Source organism: Haliotis asinina, chromosome 10 (assembly GCF_037392515.1).
Source record: "Haliotis asinina isolate JCU_RB_2024 chromosome 10, JCU_Hal_asi_v2, whole genome shotgun sequence".
Taxonomy (NCBI): domain Eukaryota; kingdom Metazoa; phylum Mollusca; class Gastropoda; order Lepetellida; family Haliotidae; genus Haliotis; species Haliotis asinina.
In genome coordinates this window covers 19,206,693-19,216,274 of record NC_090289.1, presented here as the reverse complement: position 1 = coordinate 19,216,274, position 9,582 = coordinate 19,206,693, and the positions used below count along the sequence as shown (strand labels likewise).

General features: G+C 39.7%; 1 protein-coding gene across 2 annotated transcripts; it reads right to left on the bottom strand.

Annotated features, from left to right (window-relative positions):
• Positions 1-5,314: 5,314 nt before the first annotated feature.
• Positions 5,315-8,584, bottom strand: LOC137299185 (uncharacterized). 2 transcript variants are annotated; one of them, XR_010957788.1, is made up of 3 exons: positions 6,764-8,584; positions 6,397-6,526; positions 5,315-6,134 (listed from the first exon to the last, which is right to left on the bottom strand). XR_010957788.1 is itself a non-coding variant. In XM_067831759.1 (3 exons), the coding sequence occupies exons 1-3, from the start codon at positions 6,883-6,885 to the stop codon at positions 6,099-6,101; spliced, it is 288 nt and encodes a 95-aa protein (XP_067687860.1). In that variant the 5' UTR covers positions 6,886-8,506; the 3' UTR covers positions 5,315-6,098. The 2 variants fall into 2 exon arrangements, 1 of the variants encoding a protein (XP_067687860.1); XM_067831759.1 differs by having other exon boundaries at positions 6,764-8,506.
• Positions 8,585-9,582: the final 998 nt, after the last annotated feature.

The window sequence follows — 9,582 nt, the reverse complement described above, 5'->3', positions numbered from 1 at the left end:
GTGTATCGTGATTATTGTAGTATGTATCATGAATCTCCGTGTAATGTTTATGTTCTTTGAAAACTGATTGATAACTATAATCGTTACATATTACTACTGAATTATCATGTAACATGATCCTGTGACTGTGGCGTAATAACCCCCCTGTTTATTCACTAAGGTTCTCGTGGGTTGGTATAGTTACACCTCATAGCTGCCAAGCGAGCTGATTCCCCATACTCGCGATTTAACAGTTCTATAACTTCTTTCTTTCTTGTTGATCTTATTATCTGACAAAACTGGAAAGGTGTTTTAGAATGCTTTGTGACAGTTTTACACTTTAATTTTGAGGGCAGTGTGACAGTGTCAGTTAACATTTTGTTAATGTCCATTCCATTCAACACATGCAATAAGATATCTGAATTAATTATTATTGTAAACAAATATGTCTCAAAGTAGATTTTTAAAAAGGACAGCTGATGTTACCATGTGTTCTCGTGATACTTTTGCGTTCATGAACATGTTTTGGGAGGGAAGGCTGCGTGTATCATTTATTCTTCCATTCATTCACATATGTACTTCTTTCTTTTATTCTTTTTCTTCTCATTCATTCACATAATTCTTGCTCTTAATTCTTACTATTATTCATTCATTCATTGTACATTTCCGACTGAGACAATAAACTGGCTGAAGTTGCGCTGGGAATGAGCCAAGTCACTGTGTGCGTTGGAGCATGACGAGGCACGCGTTCATTTGTACAAATAGTAAAGAAAGCAAGCGAGTGACCTATCCCTGTTGTAGAGTATCCCTGGTGGAATTCGTTTATGTCGTCTTATGGACAAATCAATTATGTCTTATGACTGGATAACGTTTAACTATTCACGTTCCTCGTTTTCGATGATACGATCAATTTATATCTGGGAAACAATATTGTAAAGACGGCATATCGAAACTGTAACTATATGTCACCAAGAATACCAGGCAATGTCTTTCATTGGACAAACCACTGACGTATAAATTTCCGCTACATTTTCGTACAATCGCCAGCGGCTGAAAGGACGTCACAAATCTAACGAGGGCTCATGCAGGTAGGAAAAGCAGTCACTGCACATGGTCTTCAGTACATTCAGTTGTTGGCGACCTGTAGTCCATCTGGATATTGTATTGTCTTAGTAAACACAATAGACTTGAAAGCTAGTTTTCGACACCATCTGTGATACTCTGGCTATTTTACAGTCATTCGATGAATGATTATTTAACATCTTAATTATTATGACTGCAAAACCCTTCTCATCAAAATATGGCTGAAATATTGCTCATGTTAACTCGCCCTTTGGACAAACCTTACAACATTATTCTGATAGTTCTATACAAAAGGAGCTACTTTTGCATCTTTCATTGTGTAATTGCAAAGAGAAATAGCCAGTAGTACAGGGAATAGCGGTACGGGACCACATTCCAGATCCCTGCAAATTTGCAAGGAAAACCAGAGGTGCACCACATCTGAGACTGCATCGTCTGCAAAAACCATTCACACATAGTGGTGGAAAACACCCAACTACGTTTAAACAGGGTGTGTGGGATTCCCCCACTCTATAAAATAATTACACTTTAAATGTGAGGACAAATCCCCACTGGGGGTATCCTAATATACTGATTACACACAATGACATAAAATTAGAGAAATGTTTAGCATATATTATGAACACTCTAAGAGGGTTACAGTGAATGAGTTGAAAAAGCAAGCACGTGACTGTGGATTGAGAGGGTATTCTCGAATGCGGAAACATCAGTTACTAGATTTATTAGGTTTAAAGTATAAAAAAAAGAGCTAATAAAGGATGCTAGTGACTGTGGAATGCAAGGGTATTCACATATGAGGAAGGCTGAGCTTACCGAAAAACTAAAGGAACAACACCCTACAGAATTAGAATTCACACCACCTGAGTGTGCTGTAGGAAAATATTTGAGACGTTGGAAGATGGAAGTTCAAAGAAACAGACGTTGAAGATATAAAACAATTGCTTTTTGATAAAGCAAATGAAGAACTGAAAGATTTAAGAGGTATTAAATTTCAACTCACATTAAAGATGACACTATGGAAAAAACAGGCGATTGAAACAACTGACCAGAAAATTGTTTACTTCAGAGGTATTCAAGAAGTTACAATGCAACCAGATACCATCAACTCTTCTATAGACAACTCATTTGGGAAAATTCAAGAACGTTACACTAACATGGGGTCTGGTTAGGTTGTTGATAAGATTAATGTGATCTACCTGGATATAGGAAACTATAACCTGTTATACTTTAAACAAGCCATGGTTAACGTTAAAAACCATGGTAACAATTGCATGAGGACAGCGATAAGATCTGCTAAATTTCCAGCTGAAACACATTCTGACAAATTTTCCAGTTATCCAGGAGATGCGATAAATTGGGAAGGTATGGATGAACCCACCCCTATCTCTCAGATCAATTAAATAGAAAAACAGAATCCAGACTTAGCTATAAACATATTTGAACACAAAGGTAAAAATTTAATAGTACACAGGATAAGTCCTTTATTGTATAAGGATGGGCGTAGAACATTCAATACATTTATGAGACAAGGTGAAAAATAGCATCACACAAGGAATAAGAATTTTAGCAGACTGTTGTACGATCAATCGAAATATGAGGGAAAGAAACACTTTTGTGAAAGGTGCCTTCACAGGTTTTCTAGGGCACATCTGCTCGATTCACACAGGGATGATTGTCGAGGTGTAGGGGAGACTGCTGTACAAATAGATATGCTGACCGAAAACAACTATATCTTGAAATTTATTAGCCACAAAAATCAGATGCCAGTACCATACATTATCTACACCGACTTCGAAGCTATCAGCAAACCAATCGATACAGTATCCCAATCCCCTAATCAAAGTGTCGGAAAGCCCATAACAAAAGCTTTAAACCTCTGAATGGTGATTCAGTTAGAGACCACTGTCACATTACTAACAAATACAGAGGTGCGGTTCACAATGAGTGTAATTTGAAGTTAAGGATAAATCCTAAACTTATTCACATCCTGGTGGTGTTTCACAATCTATGCAGGTATGATTCACACTTAATTATGCAAGCTATTTCAAAGGTAGAAGGCAACATATCCTGTATCCCAAACAATATGGAAAGATATATATCCTTTTCGCTAAATGGGTTGAGATTCATAGATAGTGTTCAGTTTCTGTTGTCATCTCGAGACAGTTTGGTCAAGGCTAATAACCCAGACGATTTGGCTATAACTAATCGGTACACAGAAGAGAAAACTAGAGCTTTGCTGCTACATAGGGGTATTTATCCGTATGAATATATGGATGACTGGTCGAAGTCTAATGAGACAGAGTTACCTCCCATTGACCACTTCTATAGCAAGCTGACTGACGCGTCTGTCTCACAAGATGATTATGAACATGCGAAAAATTTATGGGAAAAAGTAGGCTGTAAGAATCTAGGTGATTACCACGATTTATATTTGTTGGATGATGTTTCGAGATATTCAGAAAAACGTGTTTGAAGCAATACGGGCTGGACCTCACATGGTATTATTCAAGTCCTGGGCTATCGTGGGATGAAGAAAACAGGTGTGGAGTTAGAATTATTCACAGATTATGAATCTGTTTATTGAGAAAGGGTTATGCGGTGGTATTTCTATGGTATCAAAATGTTATGCTAAAGCTAACAAGTATGTGGAAGGCTATAACCCTTAGAAACCTACAAACCACCTACTCTACCTCGATGCTAACAACCGGTACAGCTGGGCTATGAGTCAATATCTACCAACAGGGGGATTTAAATGGGTGCCTGACCAGCAGGTGGATGTCATGAGTATAGCACCGGATTCCCCCATCCTGATGATGGAACCCTACATCAGGATGAACACAGACCTGCAACAGCTGGCCACCAACGACTTCGAGAAAAACCTGTACAAACTAATGAACAACTCTGCATTCGGTAAAATGATGGAGAATTTACGAAAGCTCGTTAACGTGAAGCTAGTCCAGTCGAACGAGGAAGAGAAGATCAGGAAACTGATAGTGAGCCTGGTGTATAATAGAAGTACTATATTCAATGATGACTTGGCAGCTGTACACATGAAAAAGAGTCACATTACACTTAATCGACTGGTCTATGTCGGTATGAGCATTCTAGACCTATCCAAACACCTGATGTATGACTCCTACTACAACGAGTTCAAGAGGCAGTATCCAGATAGGGGTACCCCCACCTATGATGTGTTGTACATGGATACTGATTCCCTGTTGATGGATATTCAAACCGAGGACGTGTATGAGGATATGAAAAACAATATACACATGTACGATATCAACAACAACCCTCGACCCGGCTTTTATTACCACAAATTTGTGTTTTCCCCATAAGCACCTATTGACAAATATACGATGCTGTTCTCAATGGTACAATATTTTATGGTACAATAATTTGTGTCGTCTAATTATTTAACTATTAACACTGTCGCTGCTGAACCAAGTGCCACAAAGACCAACTCACAATCTTTCTGACCCTCTGAAGGAGTGTAATACTGAGAATTCGTTGGCGTATTGCCTAATGGTTCCACTTGTTTACCCGTTAACATGTAGCATTCTTCCATAGCGGAATGATTTTCGCAGTTAAGTTGATCACTGATAAAATCTAGTCTCTTCATTCGTCTCATAGTGTATACGGCCTGTGCAACCTGTAGTTTTTCTACATCTATATTGTGTCATTTTCGTTCAACTTCTACCTCAACTGTGTTTGACTCTTTTTATTGAGAAAATAGAAAAAAACTCTCGGGAAAGTGTTAGGGCATTCAAAAGAGCCCCACCAATCATCATTGCTACCATGGCCATATTATGTACATTACTTTAAAATATTTTCAGGTATAATACCTTGCCTTACCAGAACATCCTTGGTGGCCATCGCCACACCAATGTTCATAGTAAGCATAAAAATATCTTATTTTTAGTTTTATAGTCAGTTGTTCTACAATCATTTTAGTCAACCGAGCATACCCTCCGGTGGTGTTGGTGGTTTGGGGTGTGGGGGTATCCCCCACAACAACATATATAATGAAACAGCAGCAGTGGCTACTACACCACATACGGCTACCCACATGTAAGTATTTTTTTTATGACTGGCTAAGGTATTTTTTCTACCAGCTTCAACTCTTTTGGGGTTCTTCTTCTTGGTGACTTGCACAGTGATTGTCAAACATTTTGTAATTATAGAGCCCTTGGCCCCACCTTTATAAATTTTATGGGCCATCTGAAAAAAATTAGAGCCAATAAAAAATAAGTTGCACATGATGTGTTTATTTTGTGTCATAACTGAGGTAAAGTCATTGTTACAATACAGCTGAACTTAGATGGTCTACGAAGAAGCTGGCCACTAAGAGACCAGTGTGAGTGATCAGTGGTCTCTGGTTAGTGATGATGATCCAAGTTCACCAAGATTTTTTCTTTTTAAAGAAAGAAGCCTATTCTTTCTGGAACGCCAGTTCTAGGGCTCTTGAAAATTCATGGTTAAGTCCTTTACCATCAAGTTTCACCCTTAAGAGCCTATCACTCTTTACTGGCAGCAGCCTGTTCCTCTGTTTGGGACCCGTGATGGTCCCGGGGTAGAATAGGCCTTCAGCAACCCATCCTTGCCATAAAAGGCGACTATGCTTGTCGTAAGAGGCGACTAACGGGATTGGGTGGTCAGGCTCGATGACTTGGTTGACGCATGTCATCGGTTCCCAATTGCGCAGATCGATGCTCATGTTGTTGATCACTGGATTGTCTGGTCCAGACTCGATTATTTACAGACCGCCGCCATATAGCTGTAATATTGCTGAGTGCGGCGTAAACCTAAACTCACTCACTCACTCCTCTGTTTGGTAACAATGAGGTTTTGCTGTGAAAATGTTCTCTCACAGGCTGCAGTATGCAGTGGTAGGCATAAAGCAATCTGTGCCAGCTTTATAAGATTGGGTGTCTCATCTTGGTGGTGTGTTGTCAGAAGCTGCCACAGAATTTTAATGTTGTCCACTGGGTACTTGAGAGATCTCACTGTCATCTTGGCATCTGCCCACTCTCTCATCACCTGAGCTTTGCAGAAGTACTACCTTTGTGTGTCTGGAAAAACAAGCAAACTTTAAATAATGACATTAATGCCTGTTCATCATTATTACAAACATGACTATGGTAAATAATTCAAAATCATGAATTTTTTAATTAATGTCTAGTATAATTATTTAACTAGTCTATACTAATATTATGCAGTATGACTAGTGTGCAAGCAGAAAGGATTCAAACTACCCATTACTGTTTTACATCAAGAAAATGAAGAATAATTAATGATTAATGCTTTTAATTTACATCAAATATGTGAACTTACCTGCTCTTCACCAAAATGACTCAGCAGTACACTCATCTCCTTGTTGCCATATTCTTCAGGTGCACTCTCCCAGTTTATGGATCTCATTGCAAGCACATAGAAACTTTCTGTGACGCTCTTCTGGAGAAATCTGAAACAATCAATGTTATTTTTCATAACTGATTCAAAGCTAAGTGTATGTTTTAGACTTTTTGAGTCAATTACTTATAGCTAAAACATGTTTTAGCTTGGTAACAATATTATATGCATTTCACTCAGTCAGTGAAACACGGTTTCAATCTTTCCGCCATATCAATCATCACTGATCATGTGTACTACTACAAGAGGTGCAATGAGGAGGTGACAGATAATTAGCAATACTGCTTACCTGTTATGGAGGTTTGCTATCAGCCTGTTGATGAAGTCACTCTTTATGGAGTTGAAGTTCACAGTTGGTAAGTGGGGTGTCAGGATATGACCCTTGAATTCATATTGACCATCTTCTTGCATTCTCACGTCAGCCCCATAATGTTCTAGATGGGTTGGAAATAGTTGTATACCCTCAACATAAGACTGCAGCTTGAAAAGGCACTCATCAATAGACACCTGAAATGAAACATTTTTTTGTGTGAAAAGGAACACAAGAATACAAAAACAGTGGATAATTACATTAGCAGTTGTTGATCTGAGTGAACTAAAGAGATGTCTGCACTGAGTGCAGATGAGAAGTTTGACCTTGAAAAGTTAATTACTTACCTGGTCTGCAGTTTACTAGGATTTTTGTCTTCAGTGAATCATGAAAGAATGAGTGTCACTTCCAGTAATTTTTCATCCATATCACCCCTGATGTACAAGGAGCACTGAGTGGAGTGACTGAGAGGTGACTACTCTTGAAACGTCGACACAGATACCATCCTATCATTCTATATCATCCTATCATTCTATATCAGTCTAAGTTCTGACACAAAACTGAAAATACTAACCTTGGCCATAGCAACATCAAGGTCTTGACGCTGCAACTGTAGGCACAACTTGCTGACAAGGGGTAGAACATCCATCATCAGATAAGTGATAAATATGAACTGGGTAGTGCCAATGAACTTCAGAAGACCCTTTGCCTTTGGATCCATAGTAGCATTTCTCTGGTGAAAATATGTGATCAGTGGATCCAGAGTACGATAAACTGCTTCCACAGCTTCATAGCAAGAAAGCCACCTGACAGCGTAAATTTCCTTGTACTTGAGAACTGGATAATCAAGAACTTCTTGGACTTTATGCAAATCCTTTTCTCTTGTAGCAGAGGATTTAAGATAGTAAAAAAGTTGCGTCAGCCAATTTTGATATTTCTTCACTCTAGGAATTCTTTCAGCTGCCTGGCTGGTGCATAGAGCAAGCCGGTGTGCCATGCAATGTACATGAATCATGTGTGGGTTACTTTCAAGAAGTCTGCCCTTAGCTCCCTTATCACTCCCAGTCATGACGCTTGCTCCGTCTGATCCAAATCCTATCAACTTGGAGGTAGGTATGCATCTATTTCTGCACTCCTCAAGGATCTCTTTTGCAAGTCCTTCTCCTGCACCATCATCATATTCTCTGTCACTCAGATACACAGTTTCAGGTTTGGATGTAATTGGGTCGATAAATCTTGCATGCAAAGTCATGCGTTTTTTGTTGGCAGTGTCTGTAGATTCATCGGCTAACATTGTGATGTAGGGTGAGAATGTGAGTTTGTCATCGATAGCTTCATCAATCTGGTCCGAAAGCGCAGACAATATTTCTGTCGCTGAATAATAGCTTGCATAATTCACCCTATCACTAACTTTCAACATGTCAACTTTTACCTCCAGTCCCTGCAACAACTGCATCAAACTTTCATATTTTGACAGAGGTAAATTTTCAGACACCAACCAATAAACAACTCTGAAAGCCTTAAAGATTGCCTCATCTTCCACACTGTAAGCTTTAGCAACAGCTTGGCCAAAAGACTTTCTCATTTTCTTAGTTTCAGAAGCTTCCACGTGATCTTTTGATTCTGCATGTCGTTTCAGACCACATGTTTTGAAATTAGTGCAACCAGTTGTAAAAATGTTCTTTTTCCCATTCTGTGCACATATTGTACAAAACATTTTATCATCATGAAACTCTAGCCTGGGCCAGTGTTTTTCCCATTTGCTGTGTTATTTACGGTCAGCTGAGGTCGAACTTTCACATTCTGTCTGTACATCGTTAGCAGTAGCGCTTTCACTTTGGACTGGCAGTGGTACAGACGAACAGCTTGCTTCAGCATCATGATTTGATTTCAAGTTAATGTTCTTTGTGAAGTAATAAGGTTTTTTATTCGTTTTGGGGGCATATTTAGAGTAGATTTGCATACCTGATCACAAATTAATAAAACGAATCCGAGAGAAACCACCAGCGGCTGTCATACTGCGTTCTAAAAATAGTGTTGTGTGTAAACTAAAGGGACGCAACTCTTCATAGACTGGTAAGTTGTCTTTAGTTTTATCGAGGCCTATTTCCAGAAGCGTTGCTAGGCACAAGGTCGAGAACCAGTCAAATCACCAAAGTTACTTCCGACCTAGTTCACACTAGACTTCCGGTTTGTTCTTTGCTTATTTTTGGCGAGATATCACTTGTTTTAGTTATGCATGAATAAAAACAAGCAATGCACCTTCTTAAATTTAGATGAAGCCAATGGCACTACAGGTTTGTTCATTACCAGGACATGTTTGTTAAATTAGAGCCGTTGGCGCATGGCGCATGGGTTTCCCAATCACTGCTTGCATCACTGGCTCCTGGTGCAGCCGGCTGTCCGCAGAGTGCGGGGACTCCGCTGGGGTGTGTGTGTGTGTGGGGGGGACCCCACAATCTTCCTGGGCAGCATCCATCTTTTACAGATTAGAATTGAAATGCAGCAGAGAGGGTTCAGGTGATCCTGTCACAGTCAGGCTGGTAAACCTCATCATCAGCTAAGGGTCCTCGCCCCCTCTACACGTAGCCCTGGCAGCGAATGGGACTTCACCCACGAAACACTGCCTGGTCGAGCCCACCAAGAACTTTCCGGAGAATATGAAGGCTCCCCAACACTGCAGCCTTCTGTATTACTCAGATTGTCAGAAGGGCTGTGCTCCTGGTGGAGAGCTCGGGCACTCTCCTGATCTGCACCAAGAGATCAGGAGGTACCAAACCAAGGGCACCAAGAACAAT